This window comes from Tiliqua scincoides, chromosome 1 (assembly GCF_035046505.1).
Source record: "Tiliqua scincoides isolate rTilSci1 chromosome 1, rTilSci1.hap2, whole genome shotgun sequence".
NCBI lineage: Eukaryota > Metazoa > Chordata > Lepidosauria > Squamata > Scincidae > Tiliqua > Tiliqua scincoides.
This window is the reverse complement of record NC_089821.1, coordinates 302,746,016-302,765,008: the sequence shown is the minus strand read 5'-3', so window position 1 is coordinate 302,765,008 and position 18,993 is coordinate 302,746,016. Positions and strand designations below refer to the sequence as shown.

General features: G+C 42.4%; 1 protein-coding gene across 1 annotated transcript in view; it reads right to left on the bottom strand.

Moving 5' to 3' along the window:
* The window catches only part of TDRD9 (tudor domain containing 9), a 68,279-nt gene extending 53,186 nt beyond the window's left edge, over positions 1–15,093 (bottom strand). Inside the window, exons 1-4 of the mRNA XM_066612299.1 lie at positions 14,988–15,093; positions 11,796–11,918; positions 10,344–10,424; positions 7,097–7,261 (exon numbers count right to left, since the gene is read on the bottom strand). Coding sequence (XP_066468396.1) covers positions 7,097–7,261; positions 10,344–10,424; positions 11,796–11,873 — 324 coding nt within the window. The 5' untranslated portion in view covers positions 11,874–11,918; positions 14,988–15,093. The remainder of the gene's footprint in view (positions 1–7,096; positions 7,262–10,343; positions 10,425–11,795; positions 11,919–14,987) is intronic.
* Between the last annotated feature and the right edge of the window lie 3,900 nt (positions 15,094–18,993).

Genomic DNA, 18,993 nt, shown 5'->3' with positions numbered 1-18,993 from the left:
AGAGATCTTGGGGTGGTGGTGGACAGGTCGATGAAAGTGTCGACCCAATGTGCGGCGGCAGTGAAGAAGGCCAATTCTATGCTTGGGATCATTAGGAAGGGTATTGAGAACAAAACGGTTAGTATTATAATGCCGTTGTACAAATCGATGGTAAGGCCACACCTGGAGTATTGTGTCCAGTTCTGGTCGCCGCATCTCAAAAAAGACATAGTGGAAATGGAAAAGGTGCAAAAGAGAGCGACTAAGATGATTACAGGGCTGGGGCACCTTCCTTATGAGGAAAGGCTACGGCGTTTGGGCCTCTTCAGCCTAGAAAAGAGACGCTTGAGGGGGGACATGATTGAGACATACAAAATTATGCAGGGGATGGACAGAGTGGATAGGGAGATGCTCTTTACAGTCTCACATAATACCAGAACCAGGGGACATCCACTAAAATTGAGTGTTGGGCGGGTTAGGACAGACAAAAGAAAATATTTCTTTACTCAGCGCGTGGTCGGTCTGTGGAACTCCTTGCCACAGGATGTGGTGCTGGCGTCTAGCCTAGACGCCTTTAAAAGGGGATTGGACGAGTTTCTGGAGGAAAAATCCATTATGGGGTACAAGCCATGATGTGTATGCGCAACCTCCTGATTTTAGGAATGGGTTAAGTCAGAATGCCAGATGCAAGGGAGCGCACCAGGATGAGGTCTCTTGTTATCTGGTGTGCTCCCTGGGGCATTTGGTGGGCCGCTGTGAGATACAGGAAGCTGGACTAGATGGGCCTATGGCCTGATCCAGTGGGGCTGTTCTTATGTTCTTATGTTCTTATATATGATATGATATGATAGATAAATGATAAAATATATTAAGAGGCTAACGTAGAAGAGGAATTGGATTAGGAAATACATAATGATTTATTAGTTATAGTGAGGTATAGTGATGTATGATTTCTTGCACACTCTAATACTGTGTTTCTGTGTGTTTGTTATTTTTGTTTTTGGAAAAATAAAATTAAAAAATATATATATTCCCTACCTTCTCTCCCATTCTCTGTGCAGAGTAACTGCTAAATCAGTTCTGAAAACATCTATACATGTGGAACCTGTTTATCTGTGGATTTTATATTTGCAGATCTGGCTCAACGAGTCCCAGACTCGTGTTGAACCAGATTCGGGCCCTACCTAAGCCAAACTAGGGCCCCACCTCAACCCTCCAAAGGTGACCTGAACCCTCCGGAGGAAGGGCCACCTGAACCCTCTGGAGGGCTTTCTGAAACCCGCAGAAGACAGGCACATCTGCCCGCGGCCTCTGCAGGATTCAGAATGGCCTGAAAGGTCAAAAAAGGCTATTTCTGGTTTCTGGAGGGGGTGTTTTCAATGCCTTTTAAGGCATTATGAGACCTGAGGAAGCCCTGCGGAATGACTAAAAGGCATTCGTCAGTTCCATTTTCCAGAGGGAAACTGGAAGTCTTTTTTTGCCCTTTAGGTCATTCTAAAGACCGCAGATGCACAAGGTCTCTGCAGACTTCAGAAAGCTTCTGGAGGTGACCGCAGCACAGCTCTGCCTTTGGAGGCTTTAAAGGGGCTGAAACCACAGATTTCAGTATCCGCTGTTTTCAGTATCCACAGGGGTCCAAGAACAGCTCCCTAGTGGATACGGAGGCCCCACCTGTAATAATATACAATGTACTGTATTTTTAAAGTAATTTTTAAAAGAAGAGTGGTACATTTAATTCAGAGCAAGAAAAACTGAGAGGAAGAAATATTTGTATAATACTTGTCCTAAGCACTCAGAGCACTTCATGTACAGGACCAAATGTGACAGGATTGAAAAAGCACGAACATCACTGAGAATGGCAGCAGGTTGTCCTCCATAATATTTAGTGTTGTTCACCACATGTTGCAATGGCAAGACATCAGTGTTTCCACTCTGCTGCAATTCTACACAACTGATTGCCAAGATGGGGGTAGGGAAACATAATGTTACACTACCACAACATGGAACATATTCTTCCAGGATGTCACAAACAGCAGATCAGATTAAGAGACATTCACAGTTGCTGTCAGAACCTACAGCTATCATGTCTAATTTGGTACTCATTAAATCTTACTAATAGACTAACTTGAAACTCTCTCTGGGAAGCTAGTGTAGCCTGGTGACTGAGTGTGAATTGCACACCAGGAAGTCCTCAATTCTTATTGCTCCTCAGGTGGGCTCCACATGGGACCTAAGACTCTTGCCATTTTATCTAATGACTGCCCCACCAGGTGAAATCATGGTTAAGGAGACATGCCATGGATTTCATCCCTCAGCTTACACGCTTGGTCACAATGCTACACAAGCATCCAAGAAAGATAGCACTTCAAGGCAAATATTCTGCAAGGACTCAAAGGCTCAGCAACAGACCCAAGGACATCGCAAAACATTTTAGCCAGGAACAAATATAAATAAGAACAAAAACAGAAACAGTGTACAAGAAAACTCTTTCGGAACTGGTGATCCGGAACATTTAGCAGCGGTTCTCACACATTTAGCACCGGGACCCACATTTTAGAATGAGAATCTGACAGGACCCACCAGAAGTGATATCATGACTGGAAGTAACATCATCAAGCAGAAAAATGTTTAACAATCTTAGGCTACAATCCTACCAACACTTACCCAGGAGCAAGTCCCATTGACTATCATTGTTAAAAGAATATACCTAGTAGCTTGTTAAAAGTACAGGTCTGTAAGATTTCCCCAAATGGAGTCACATGCTATGGTAGCATCAAGTCTAATATATTAAAAATAAAATACTGAAATGAATGGGGACCCAACTGAAATTGGCTCATGACCCACCTAGTGGGTCCCGACCCACAGTTTGAGAAACACTAGTTTAGAGGTTAACAAATATACCCTGAAGGAACTGGGGGGGGGGAACGGGGAACCTTTGAGCACAGATATTAACACCAACACAAAGAACTGGGTCTTAATATATTTTTTACATAAAGTATTATATCTAGAAAAGGATGTGCAAAATCCATAGAGGCAACTTACATGCACCTAACACATGTGAGAAGGAATAGTAGGCATGTGCTTAACCATGTAACCATGGTTTCCTTTGCTTGAAGACTGCCCTGTAATTGAAAACTGCATGTTTTTCTTGATTAGTCTCCGAAGTGTTTAGTAATAATCATTACTGCTAAAAGCAAAATAAGAAAGGCCACTGATCTGCCATAAATTTTGTAATGAAGTCATAAAACTATGAATCTGGAAAACACACAGACACAATCCAGGTACAGAACCACTACAACCACAATATCCATAAATCATCATGAACCACATATCATCCTATCTCTTAAAAAAAAACCACAATTACAGCAAAGCAACTGCTAAGAAAATGAACAGACAGGAGCAAAACAATGAAAAAAGCAAGTGGGTATTGGGGTAGGCAGAGGTGATCTTTCAAGGTAGATCTGGAGGCCAAACATTCCATTTATAGCAATTAATTGCGTATGAAATTTATCTCAGCCCTAAAAGTACTATAAGACCACAAGCAGGGCTACCAACAGGGATGCAGAGTGTACGAAAGACACAAAAGGCTCATCTGCCCTGGTGAGTACAGATGTAGCCTATTTATCCATGGATTTTTTATCTGCGGATTTGTCTTTCCCACCAAGCAAAGCAGGAGATATAGCCTACAATCCTTTCCACACTTTCCTGGGAGTAAGCCCCATTGACTACAATGGGGCTTACTTCTGAGTAGAAATGCATAGGGCTGGACACTAAAAAGCTCAGCAGAACAGCTGGCAACGGGGAGGGCTGAGTACGGAGGGGAGGGGACTGATAACAGCTGCCTTAGTTTCCTTCCATCTGGACATGTCTGGTTGCAGTGTATTTGCGTAACTCTCTGGAATTTAGCACAACGTGTTTTTTGTTAATCACGCCGAGTCACGGAATGGAACTAATGTGGATAAATAGGCTCTACCTGTAATTTTATGTACCTTACATCTGACCTGCCTTCTTTGGATTTAATGTGTACATCTGAATCCAATGCACAGCTTTAGCTGCTGATGCACCTGCAAGAGTCTTGTGCTACAGCCAAGTAAAGCAGCAAGGTCTGGGAGATCAATCAGGCAGAGCTGTATAGCTTTATCTATGTGCAACTCTAAATAGCAGCAACTTTCTAGGTTTTCAGAGAGGGGTCTGAAAATGTCAGGGATTAAACCCAGGACTTTCTGCATGAAACATGCATGCTTTCTCATTGAGTGACAGCTCTCTCCCTATATATAACCCCCTCACACACACACACACACACACACACAGACCCCCTTCTATTTAAGCCTTGTGCCATAAAGTTTATTCCATGTAAGGCAGTGTTGCCCAAACTGTGGTTTGGGACCCACTGGTGGGTCGTAGCTTGATTTCTGGTGGGTCCCCAAAGGGTGATGGAAGGATCGGATAACTAATTGCCTCAAACCCTGATGCTATTCAAAAATCAGACACTGTAGCTGCTAATTACCCTGTAAAAGGATCAGCTCCTGCACTTTGCAAGCATGTGTAAATAAAGGGAGATAAATGTTTGAGGGTCTTTTTCTGGTTATTATAAGTAAATAATTTCTGGATCCCCCCCTTTTAAAAAAAAAGTCTGGTAAATTTAGGTGGGTCCTGATAGAGTGCTGTTCCAGTGCTAAAAAGTTTGGGAACTACTAAAGTAAGGGCTTTATCCTCCACTAGCACAGCAGTGACTGCTTTCTGTGCCAAAGAAGGGGGTCACTATCAGTAGGGCTTCAGTACTTGACGATTAGTCACAAATGGGAAATTCATCCTGCACCAGCACTTGTTATTCAGTGCTGGATCCTGGCTATGGATTGAGGTCTCTTCACAACAGAGTGCAGGATTAGGCTCCAAAACGTTCATAAGTATTTCTGTTTACAAAAATAAAAAACAGACATAGTTCTAAGTCCCCTGACTGACATCAAACCAGCTGCTTTTAAAATTTTTGCTGTAACTGTTTAACGTTCATTTCACTTCAAACCCCTAGAATTCATCAAGCTCAGGCAACTCCCTGTGCCTTCTTTTCCTCCAAAGGGGGGGGGGGAATGCAGATTTTCTTTACTGCTCTTTGAGTTGCCCTAAGGTGAAAACCACAACCACCCATCCCCATACTGTCATATTTGTTCCTCCCTGTTAAGCAAAGATGAGGGCCATGGCTAGGAATCGCAGAGGAGAATATACAGTAGCAAGATTAATCCTCAAGACTGTTTTTTAAGCTGCACAATCTTTATAATAATAATAAAAAAACAAGAATTCAGAAGAGTTAGTCTCCTATTTATGAGGCTGGGGTTAAAAGGTGTAGCACATTGACCTACCATCAAAGCAGTTGCACATCTGACAGATTTAACCTGATACTGATGAGCCTTCCCAGTCAGTGTCTTGGTTCTCTTTTAGCTGCCCCTCATCACCCAGAATCTTTCATAATCATCAGATATTATATAATCTTCCCCCCTGCTGTCCACTGGAGCTGACATATCATTGACACATATATGAATGCTGACAAGACATTGTTATAACAGGAGGGCTTTTGGATTTTTTTAAAATGTTATTCAGAACTTCAAAGCCTGCAAGAGTCTATCAGATTGTCACAGGGGTTTGTTAGCAGATATATGTATGCAGATATATGTTAGCAGATATATGTAAGTGTACCGTTAATTTTCTCATCTCCTGTTGCCCCTTCTTCCCCAATAAATTAAATCAGAAATAATTAGCCTACTGTGGCAACGACTCTTCAGGGTGCCTGAATGGAGGAGGGGGCCTTTCCCAGACCTACATGAAACGCCAAGGATATGGGCCTTGAAGGTGGCAAAACACATGCTCTATAGTGAGCTTATTCTCCAAATAAAAGTATGAACAGCTTTTGTAACATTACTGCGAATAATCAACGCTTATTATTTACTTAAGACAACGTATATTACCAGTCTTTCCAGTCACATGAGAGTTCAAGGAGGCTCATGTAAAAGGATTAAAACCACATACATACAATATGTAGAGGTGTGCTTTTTCGACTTCATTTTTTCACAGATTTCCATTTTTAACAAAAATGAGAGGTGCAGAAAGCGGTGTTATGTGTTTTTATTTTGTTATTACCCAAAAACCCATCTCTAACATCTTGTAAATGCTACAACAAAACTAAGAATTTCAGAGCTGCAAAAAAAATAATCCTAAAATACACTGTGACCCACCAAAACAACCAAAAATCCTTCTGAAAAGGTAGACAGGTTGGGTACTAAATGGATTTCCCCAAGCTGGTTGTTTCCCATCTTGGGAGACAATGGACAAGACCCCCTAAGGACAGGGACACAAGGAAAGGAAGGGAAGAATGTGGATGAGACAGGGGAGGGAATTCATTCAGTACACCAGACACCTGCAAACCACGCAGGGCACTGTGTGCGCAGATTCTCTCCATTCAGCAGTATGAGAAAGTGTGACTTGCATAGAGATTGCATAGAAAACATTAACGAAAACAAGTAGTGATGGTGGTGCACAAAACACTTTCTGTATCATGATTTTTCTCCCCTAGATGGAAATATTTCAGATTCCATCCAACTGCCTGCAATACCCCAAATACATCTCAAGAAAATGTACACATGATTTATAGTGTCACATTTCTTCTGTAATTTCCACATATAATGCATACGATGTACATAGAAGCACTTGCCTGATCAGGTTTGTTAATTAGACCAAGTGCTTGAAATGTTCTCCATTGGCACCCATACACCATGACATCATTGACTAAGGGCCCAATCCTATCTAATTTCCCAGTGTCAATGCAGCCGCAATGCAGCCACAACAAATTACCCACCACAGGACGAAGCGCACGCCCCATTGGCACATCTGCATCAGTGCTAGAAAGTTGGATAGGATCGGGCCCTAAGGAATCTGCAGACCAGCAGTTGTGCAGGGTTGGTTCCACACCTCTCTTTAATTGCTTCCCTTAAGACGTTGGAGTGTTGCAAGTTTTCTACACTGGAGTATGTAGGAATTAGAGCTCATTAAAATGTGTATGCATTTTTTGGAGACACCCTGTATTTTAGATACCCAATGATGGAAAGAAATCAGTGGTTTTCCATACCCTGTGATTGATAATATGCTTCAGGTCATCAAGATAATATTCTTCAATAGCATGTGGCTTGCCTTCCACTTCAAACACATAGGCTGGATACAGTCTGTTGCGAAATGGAATTGCAAAGTATTCAGCAAACTCTTGGCAGTTGATTGTAGCAGACATCAGAATCACCTAGAAAGAAACCATATGCAAACTAGGTTTACACATCAGTAAATATAATTCATTAGCACCACACGCTGGACCTAATGTTGTTGAGAAAGAAACCCTAAACTTGGTTATTCTTTGACTTCGGATTACAATGGCAGAGTTCAACAGGAGAAAAATAAGCAAGTAGAAAGCATATTGCAAGCCAATGGGGGAAGTTAAATGTACGTATATAAGAACATAAGAAGAGCCCTGCTGGATCAGGCCAAAGGCCCATCTAGTCCAGCTTCCTGAATCTCACAGTGACCCACCAAATGCTTCAGGGAACACACTAGACAACAGACACAACCTGAATCCTGGTGTGCTCCTCTGCATCTGGCAATCAGAGGCAGCCTACCTCTAAAACCAGGAGCTTGCACATACCTGCCATGGCTTGTAAACCGTGATGAACTTTTTCTCCAAAAATTTGTCCAATCCCCTCTTAAAGGCATCTAGGCAAGGTGCCATCACTACTTCCTGTGGCAAGGAATTCCACAGACTAATTACACGATGCGTAATAAAACATTTTCTTTTGTCTGTCCTAACTGTCCAACACTCAATTTTAGTGGATGTCCCCTGGTTCTGGTGGTATGTGAGAGGGAAAAGAGCGTCTCTCTATCCACTTCATCCCCTGCATGATTTTGTATGTCTCAGTCATGTCCCCCCTCAGATGCCTCTTTTAACACAGTTGATACCCCGGACATAGCCGATACTCCCAGACTGTCAACGGCCGATATCAGCTAGGTGTTTGAGGTCACTTGGCCTTGAGGATCTGGTTTCAGGTAACTAAAATCCTCTTGCCAACTGTTTTACAACACAGGAAACTTTCAGTCTCGAAGCTAAGTCGTATCTGTTATCTACAATCAGTAAGATTTTGCAAGAGTCTTTTGGATAACACATTTAAAAGCAAAAGTGTCTGTGTCATTATCTTCACTGAAAACATCTTTCAAATGCTAACCAAACACCGTCATAGGCAACCCCCTTCCTCAACTGCAGGACCATCCTATAAATTGGATTATTCTTCCTCTGTACCAATTTGTCTAATGGAGCAAAAAAACTGAAAAATTAAAAATGAATCTTAATCTATTATATCCTTTTTATCCCGCCAAAACTCTTAATCATATTATTACCACCACCATTTTTAAAAGACAGAGCTGGCAAAACGGAACATGACTTCACGAGGGGCACCTGAAAGGTACATGGGCTACCCTAGAGGAGCACTGTTAATGGCAGGAGAGAGGCAGGCACAGCCCCATGAAGAACTACAACTGAAAACATTATTTTCGTGACACACAACGATCACTTCAGGGTAACCCCAGCTGAGTCTCCTGGCTTTTATGGGCTGGGATACAGCTGCAATTCCCTTTCCAGCTGAGCAATAGTCAGCAGCAGATGGTAGCAGTGAAAGAAAGGGAGAAGTGAGCAAGTGGCAGCCAAGCTTAAGAACCTAATTATTAGCAAACAGCAACAAAATCTCTCAGGAAAAGGTTGTTTGACTCACTGCACACTGAGCAACGCAACACTGGATTCAGACTTCCTATGTGTTTTAAGTTGTCTACTGGCTCTGCAACAGGAAGATGGCCAAGGTCAATTTGGAATATCTATGGACAACCATTAAATATGGCAGCCACAGGACTGGAAGCAAGAACAGTGGTCAAGTTCACCTCAATGATTCTAAAGCAAAACCCTTCCGACACACTCACGCAGCTCAGCTGTACCATCTCTCTTTCCAGTTCAATTGCAGAAATGCTGCATAAATTAGTCATGTGCACTCAAGAGGCATACAGGAAGGGAATTGGACCCTATAAAATGATGCACTGAGGTTCTCTGAGGAATTTACACACATGAGTTTTTCAATCCTACGCTATTTCTGTGAAATCTATGATGGTTCAAGAGTACAAGGAAGTGGAGAGGGGGTGTAAGTAATTCTAATGAGCTTCCTAGCCAATGTTTTACTTTTGCACTACTATACAAAGCAATTGGAACAAAAATGCTTTGAGCCTGGCGTGCACAAATGGGTGAACTCAAATTTTCCCTAAATGCTCCTCAAAAATCCTTACACACACAGTGCGCTAACATACCCTAACTTTGTACACTTAAGATTTCTCCAACCATTTATCTTGCACACATGTGTACAAATTGCATTTGTGTTTAACAACATTACTGTCTTTAACCAAACAGTGGCACAACCCACATCATCAAAATAAATTCCAGGCAAGTTATTCCATTTATTTATTTTATTATTTATTTATTTGATTTTTACTCCACCTTTCTCCCTGAAGGGCACCCAAGGCAGCTAAGGGTGCAATCCTAACGCCTTTTCAGCACTGACATAAGGGCAATGCAGCTCCGAGGTAAGGGAACAAACATTCCCTTACTTTGAGGAGGCCTCCATGAGTGACACCCAACTGCAGGATGCAGCACATGTTCCATTGGCACCGTTATGCCAGTCCTGGAAAGCACTGACATAAGGGGTTAGGATTGCGCCCTAACAATTATATATAATATACAAAAAAATGATAAAATCCAGTTTAAAAACAAAATTTAAAACAAAAACAGACAATATAAAATAAGCAGTAAAAACAGACAATATAAAAGACAAGCAGACAGCAGTAAAAGACATCAATAAAAAACATTAAATTTATATTTTCCTATTGTCCCAAATTCATTTTATGAGTTTAAATGCATTTTTTAAAACATAAATGCAAAAATTGTTCTGAATACATTTCCTGCTGATTCTCACTACAGCATCAGATCTCTGAAAAACTCACTACAGCTATGATCTCTTTTCATACCAAACATTCTAATTCCCAAAATCTAGGTTTGGAGGTCCCTGGCATCTGTAATTTGCATCCCTCTCCAGATGTGCTTTGTCCTATTCCCCCCAATGATATTTTTGAATGGGTATTATCTACCCCTATCCACACCAAAGACAACCATACAACATTATCTCAGACTGACCAGAAAGACATTCCTATGTTACATCTGCAGTACTGGTGATTTTTATATCACTGAATTATCATGACAAAGTTAGCCCATATTTTCACAGAAGAAGGCAGCTCAAACTTACCTTTACAAATCGTGAATTGGTGCGCAACAGTTTACGAACCACCAAAAGCAAGAAATCCATCTCTTCAGTACGCTCATGAACCTAATAACAATTAACACATGACAGAACTTACCAAAAAATTGAATTTACCCGATGTCTATTCTGAACTCTGAGATTTGTGTTCACAATTAACTAACCATGGTTAGGAAAGTGGAATCATGGCACAGACCCACAAACATCCTCTCCCATGTGAAATTTGCCCTACTTTCCCTGTGGGCCACACAAGTGACCCTTCTTCCTCCACCCCATCCCAAGAAAGGGTGTTCCATATCAAAGGTGGATAGGAACCATAGACAGAGAGGCCAAAAGATGATGCCAGAAATGGGTTTACTGTACAGTTTCCACTACATAGGGGAGGCAGAGTAGTATAGTGACAGATGACCAAAGTCACCAATCAGGGTTTGGGATTTCTTTAGTCTTTCTTCACTTAACACCAACCCACTCCTGAGGCCAGGATGCTAGAACTGCCCACTACTCTCTCTTTCACATGTCTGGGGGCTTTGAAGTCCAGGTGGGGGCTGGCACAAGCTTTGTGAGACAGGGTGATCCTAGGTCTCTCAAACAATTTCCATAACATGACATAAGAACATAAGAAGAGGCCTGCTGGATCAGACCCAGGGGCCATCTAGTCCAGCTTCCTGTATTTCACAATGGCCTGCCAGATACTTCAGTGAGCACATAAGACCACAAGATAATTGCATCTTGCTGCCACTCCCCTGCATCTGGCATTCTATTTACCCTCACACACACACACAAACACACACACCGCAATGCAGACTATAACTTGAAACATGTAAGAAATGAACATAAGCCCTGCTGGATCAAGCCAGTCCAACTGGTCCTATTCCCTATAGTGATCAACTAGTTACCTTTGAAAACTGACAAGCAGGAAAGAAAGGCACACTTCTCGCCCCCCCCATTTCCCCCTACAACACGTATTCAGAAGCATACTGTAGTTTCAAATCTGAAGAAATGCTGTTAGTAAATACAAGTTATCTGTGTTATACGTGGTTCCGCCTGTGAACGTTTTGGATTATCTGCTAAGTTTAGCGGTTATACATTACTAAACTTAGGATACAGCCCACTGAATTAAAATATAGACATCACTACCCCTAATTTCTATCTTTATTGCATAGAAAGTGAGCATTCAAGCTTGTCCCCAGAGGAAGACATAGCCTCACCTACACTAGAAAGTGATAGGTGCTTTTATTCTTAAGGCATAAGCATGCCAAATGCTTGAACACACGTAGGTCTTTGTAAGGTTCTTATACAGTTGGCAGTGGATCAGTTTTAGATGTTTTCTATAGAAAACAATCTTCATTTGACCTTTATCTTGAGCCTCCTTGAGAACCCTTGGGGAAAAAGGTGGGGTATAAATACCGTAAACAAACAAACAAACTTCCCCAAGCTTACCTCGTCTATGAAGATGTGGGTGAACTCTGAAAGACTTTTGGCCCCAACTACTTTCTGAAGGAGAACTCCAGTTGTCATGTAAATCAATCGTGTATCCTGAGTTGCAACTTTTTCTAAGCTAACCTATAAACAGCAGAAATTTCATTTTTGTTTCTAATTCATTTAAAAGTCATCATGAAAATTTCTAAGATTCTCACAACCATGTTCAATAGTTAAATAAGAGCTCATAGTTTGCCAAAATAGCCCCCATACACTGGAGCAGTGTTTCTCAAACTGTGGGTACGAGTCAATTTCAGGTGGGTCCCTATTCATTTTAATATTTTATTTTTAATATATTAGACTTGATGCTACCATGGTCTGTGACTGCATTTGGGGAAATGTTACAGACCTGTACTTTTAACAGACTACTATGTATATGCTTTTAATAATAATAGTAAATAGGACTTACTCCTGGGTAAGTGTAGGTAGGATTGCAGCCTAGGATTGTTAAAAATTTCCCTGCAGAGAGAGGGAGCAAATTGCACCTGCTCTGCTTGCACCCAAGCAGAGAGAGGGAGCAATTTGCACCTGGGTGGGTGGGGACTTAGTAGGAGGAGGGGCAGCTGCATCTCCCCCCAGCCTGCACCTGGTCAGTTGCATCTGGAGCCTCAGAGCAGCCCCAGAGGGGGCAGAGCATGCGGGGGCAGCCTACCAGCCTATGCTCCCTCGCCTCTCAGAGCCCTCCATCTGCACTCCCCGCCACAGTCCTGCTGCTTGTGAGGACAGGGAGCGGAGCAAGCGCATCCTGGCTACTGCCGCTGTGGAGAGCAGGGAGCACTTGGGGAACGACCTGCGCTGCCCGCACGGCTGCAGCAGGGAGGGAGGCACCGGGGAGCACCTGGCAGGGAGTGAGCAGCACACGATGCCCCCGCTTTGCTCCCTGCCCCTGCGGGTGGCAGGACTGTGGCGGGGTGCCCATCCTCCTACCAAGTGCCCCCCCCCCGTGAAAATGGCCCCTTTGCCTCCTCCGTCCACTGGATGACTGCGGAGATAAGGCAAGGGGGCGATTCTCCCATCAGTTTGAGGCACAAATTTATCGCCTTATAGGAGAGTATCTACGGTACTTTGGAACAAAAATGGGTAAGGTCAAAAACTTTTCAAGTTACAGCCCTTTCAGAAGAGTTGTAACATTGGTTCAGAAATGGTGCAACGTAATAGTGCAGGAATGTTGCTTTGGTTTGTAATTTGTTTTATAATAATTTAGTACATGTTATAATTTATCACTTTGACATGCCTCTTCAAGTGCCACTACTGCAGGAATGTAATATATTTTAGAAATCACTAATCACTACACAGAGTGATTCTGATCATCAACTTCTAATTACTATGCAGTGGCCAATCACTGGTAATCCAGGTACATGTGCAGTCCATGGCCAGGACTACAGAATGCTACCACCCCATTGCACCCAGGGCATTTGGAGAGCAGCATCCTCCTCTGGCCCTTTGAATGTCACTTCTGATTTTTGGATGGAAACTGGATGTGGGGTTTAAAGGCCCTCCAGAGGGCCAGGGAGGCCACACATACCCTCCCAGGCCCTCCAAAGTCTTCCAGATGGGCATGAGGAAGGCAACAGGGCAGAGGAAGGTGCACTGCCCCGCAGATGCGGCATCCCAGGACATCTGATTCCCTAGAACCTCATCAGTACACCTGTGAGGACAACAGGTTTGTGTGCTGATATTCTGCAGCAGTCCACGGGATTGTGGTATACTTTCCTTCCTCAATGGTGGTAAAAACATAGTGACATTTTAAAAATGTAGTGGTAAAAATGGTGGTAGAACATGGTAAAAATGTAGTTACACTAAACAGACCCATTTTCTGCCCTTTAATGGTACCCTAAAATTTGTCACCTGAAGCACCTCATAATGGCCAACAGTAAGGCCTTCCCTTCCCTGTGTAACCACCAGAGTCAGTTCCTCAGGAAGTGACAGTGACCATCTCTACCTCACAGTGTAGAAAACTCTCAAGAAAAACAATATTTAGGGAAGATCTAGTGGGGAGTCTTCAAACTAAGAACTGCTGGGGCATTATTCCTCCCCCCCACAACTCATGGCGACATCTGAAGAACAGGGATCATAGTATTAAAGCAAAGATCAGCAACGCAGTTCCTTTCTACTCCAGCTACACAGACACTGCTATTAACAAACCTACAAACCAGGCGTAAGTCTCCTGCCCTAAACACCACATGCACCAAAAGGTGGATACATAAAATCTGTTAACAAGGCATGACAAATCTCAGCAAAAGGGAACAGTCATGCACCAAAGTCTGAGAAAAAGCAGGCTATTGGGTGAACCCCACAACTGTCTAAATTCACCCAAAGTCAGGACAGGGAGCAGAGGTGGGCACATGCCACCCCGTGCAATGCTGGCAACACCCACCCTGTAAATAAAAATATAACAAATCTGGAAAGAAACCTGGGTCACAAATTAATATCAAACACAATGCTTTTTTCTTCAAAGAAGATGGAGAAAGGGCTTTTAATGTGAAAAGAAAATCAATTCTGTGCAAAAAGTTGGGCCACACCTCACTCAGTTCAGCAGACACACCACCAACCCGTGGAAAGCTGAGAGAGAGAGCAGTGGTGTCACAAGGGGTGTGTGGACCGCACCACGTAGCACCCTTGGGGAGGGTGACACCACTAGTGGCCAAAATTTTGGAAACCTTTTAGAAAATTTGTATTTATGAACAATACAAATCATATTATATATCACTGGAAAGTTAATTTCCAATGTAATGAATTAAACCATGATGAGTTATCTGTATTCTATCAAAGGGTATGATGGCCAGTTAACCAGAAAAAGAGAACACAACTGACGTATGTAGCAAAAAGTGGATTCCCTTAACTAAAAACTGACCAATGAGACTGATTATTCTGAGAGCCAATGAGGTAGTGTTATCACACAGGAGGGAACCAATTAGGTGTTAATACGAGTTAACTTTTTCCTTTTGCATTGCAACAATTGAATTGTACATTTGCAGGGAAATCCTTGTGTCATTTTTCAATCTATGCAGGGAGCCTAGACAATTTAAGCACTTTTATTTAAAAAAAGAACAAAATCACCCTAGGAAGAAAAGGTTGCCATAGAGAAGGATGGATGGGTTTTCCATTCCAAGTACATCAGGTATTTTAATGTTACACAACAGTCTGCGGTACCTGATAGCCCACAAGTCCACCCAGGGGCCATGACCTCTGCTTGCTGATCCACCTTGCGATACTGCTGGCACCAATCTTTCTAGGCTGAGTAACAACGATGTTGCAGAATGTATTGCGATGAGCACAATAATCTAAGACGTACTGAGGAAGCTGAGTACTTTTTCCACTGCCGGTAGCTCCACGTATAATGACCACTGAGTTGCTTTCTATTAAGGAAATTATCTAAGCAAAAGAATTTTTTTAAAAATCAGAACTGTATGTTAAGCTGCACCAGAAGGATAACAGGTCAAATCTTTAAAGGAGCTCCTACTCCACTTTTCCTCTGTCTGCATTTGATCACCCTTCAAAGCTAAGCATTACATTTATCTTAAATAAGCAGTCTGGCCTGATGGTGGAAGGTGCCATGATTAGAACCAGGACTGTAGCACACTGGTGCTCTCTGGGTTTCTGTCCAGAGGCCCCAGGACATCCACACTGCTGACCTGCCTGGTCTGCTCTTCCACTACTACCAGTCCCCAGCTTCCTAAAGACTATGCCCTTGGCAGGGCTTTGACATGCTTGGCTCTCCTGCTCTCAAACCCAGTGCCTGGTTGGTAGCTTAGCATTCTGACAGAATGAAGACCAGAGGGTTAGTTGAGACTACACCACTTTTCCAACAGAATGAGATATATTTACAAGTGACTTTCTCAGGATCAACCCATCTAGTTTCAGCATAGTCACTCAGTTTAGCAATTTCAGTTTAATAAATGGCTTAGCCTAGTCATTAGCTCTCAACTCTCTTTCCCAAATGACTCCTGCCTTGTCCATCTCCAAAACACTTGGACAGGCAAGGAGTTGCCCTTTTATACGCTCCAACTCCTCTGATTTTCAGATAGTCACTTGGGAAGGAAATTCAAACTGCACTTCCCCCCTTTTTAAACTTAAATGGTTTTGGAGGGAACCCCCTCCATTTGGCATTAGAATAAACAGGTGACCAGATTGGGACAAAGGCATGAAGATTAAAAGATAAATGAGAAACAAATAATAAAACTAGTGTGTCATTCTGGTACTTCCAGTACTTCAAGTCCAAGAGATCAGTCCCTATGTCCACAGCAAGTTGGGAGGGGGGCAGGAGACCCCCTCTTCTAGGTATCCAAGAAGAAAGACCAGGGCAAATGTGCAAGAAAAAGAGATTTTCTTTACTTCACTTTTTATAAGCTTGGGGTGTTGCCAAGGTTCACCTGTCAGATTGGTTAGCTGGAGATCACCCAAGCCCTTTAACTTTCCCACTCCAGGAGATCAAGCAGGCTTCACAGCTTAATGAGCTGGCTCAAAGTCAAATTCTTTGATTACTAATCAGTTGCAGAAGGTCAATAGCCACCAAGGAAAAATGGCTGCTACTCCAAGGTGGCTCAGAAGCCACTCATGCATTCAAATTCCTCAATCAGCCATGAAGTTTACTGGGAGAATTTAGACCAGATGCTATCTCTCAGTCAAGTGACTGACCCAAAGCCACAGGGTTGTTGTGAAGGGCAAAAGCCTGAATCCCTTAGAGAAAGAGCAGCATATAAATATGGAAAAAAATTAAGAAGTTCTCCATGACCTGGCAAAACACTTTCTGCCATTATGTTCCCACCCATGACCATTGTTACAACAGGTCTAATACCTTTAGCTGCCCTTTCTTCACTGGTCTCTTCAATGGCTCCATTTTCCCTTGCTGCTAGGTCTACACATGTAGCAGCAAGATTAGGTGGCAGAATCGAGAGGCAATAGCATGAACTGTGTCGCTTCAAGCTGTGGGCAGGGATATCATTTTTAAATGCTCTTGCATGTTTAAAAACTCCCCACAAGTAAAATCTAGCATATATCAGGTAGAAAGGCTCTAGTATAGAGCCCTCCCTGCTGTTTGGTTTTTGATCTACAGGGAGACTGAAGAGGTGCAAGAGAATATTCAGAAATGTAATTAAGTACTTTCAGTCTGGAAGGTGATACAACCCTCTCTGGATTTTACCAAATTCTGTAGATCAATCCTTAGAACTCTCCCCCCCCCCCCGTCCCAATATCTGATGGGAGGGAAGAAATGGAAAAGAAAAGAGACATCTTTACAAAAAGATGAAATTTTTTGTAAAGAGAAAACTCTACAAAGCCAAGACTTAACGTACTTACCTCCTCTTTGTATTTTGATATGGGTAAGTTGGGATAGCTGTAATTGCCAAGTGGTATGCAAGTAGCAGTGCTGGACTCCTGCTGGGAGGCTTGAAGCACAGCTAGAGACAAAAGTCAGAAACATAAATCAATCAAGATGATGTTTTCCAAGCAGAGACAGCAAAATCTGTGATCAACAATTCCAGAAGATCTAGCCAACAGTGTGCTACTATGTGCCAGCAGTAGACACTGAACGAATACAGCATAAACCATTCCTGAAGACCTGCAAATCAATGCTTAAGAATAATTATACAACATTTTCAATGAAGGAGTTCACAAAGCAGTTTACACACACACACACACAAAAAATATGATCTATTGAGTGGGAAACTTGGGTTCTAGCCCTAGTCTGCCAAGTTGATCAGCTTCTCCTACCATCTTTGCACAGGAATCACATTTCCAGCAGAACATGTACTTTGCATATGCAAGTATTTACCTTTGCATTTTAATTAACACCATAAGCCGCCCTGGACATCTTGTTCGAAGAAGGAAAGGGCTGGCTATTAAAAGAATCTTTTAAATAAAATAAATAGGTCCTCAGTCAAATCTCTGGCATCTTTAGCAAAAGCCACTAGGGATGAAAGGGAACAGTGGCCTGAACTGGTGATTACAACAATGACTGTCAAAACATGAAAACACCTCTGGCTTTAACTGGAAGTATCTCTGGGACAATATGAAGGAAAACCCCTTTCTGCCTCAGCTGAGGTTTTGCCTTATGAAAAGATCAGAACCTGGGGAAATGCACAAGAAAGCCAAAAACCATTTGCTTTTAGCAGACAGATTTTATTGTAACAACCAGACTACTGGTTCTCCATATTTAGGAAGAGAAAGAAATCCGGTCGATAATCCAGTTAAAGAAAGCTTCACATGCTATGTTCAAGAAGTTACTGTACTTCTGTACTATGTATTTTTGAGAGATACAGACTACGCTGACTTTTAAAATGAATGCAAGTACAAGCAGGCCCTGTATCACTGGGGGAGTTCTGTTCTGCCCTCCCCCAGATGCAAGGGGACACCTATATGGATAGCAGGGCCCCCACACCCATTATATTACCTTTGTTTTATTCTTGTAGCACTGGTACTTCCTGTTTAACAGTCTTGCTTAATTGAAAAGCCGAACATGCAACAAGCCTGCACGCTACAGGGAGAGTAATAGAAAGTAAGAACTGCCGATCCCTGTTATTCTAGCATGCAGGCTGATCGCCTGTATGTTACACTCTTGTTAAGCAAGACTGTTAACAAGAAGCATCCATGTTGCAAGTACATCTACAATAAAACAAAGGTAATGTAATGGGTGCATCAGGGGAGTGGGGGGGAGGACCCACTTGTACAATCATTCAAATGGAAGTATACATGGATAATTCTACATATCTACAACATAATATTTAGTCTACCAGACATACAAGCTTTTGCTGATTAATCTGCTTATGAATACTACAGTGGGGAGTGAGAAGCCTACTACACTTTTTTAAAATGCATGTACATGTTGCAGTGTATACCACCTTCAAAGAGGCATTCACGTGTGCGTGTAAAAGATAAAGGAGAATGCCTCTTCTAGGATTATACCTATGCCCACAGTCTCTCTCTCTCTCTCTCTCTCTCTCACACACACACACACACACACACAAGTTGCTCAAGGGCAGTCATCTTTTTAGGTAGCCAAAAGTTGTTGTTCTTTATCATCAGAGCCATCAACTTCAGTGCAATCTTACTCAGATGCAAGACCCACTGAATTCAACAAGATTCCCAGGTAAGTGTGTACACAATTGCAGCTCAAAACATAGAAGCCCTAGAATAAATCAAATCAGACAGGGTGGTAACT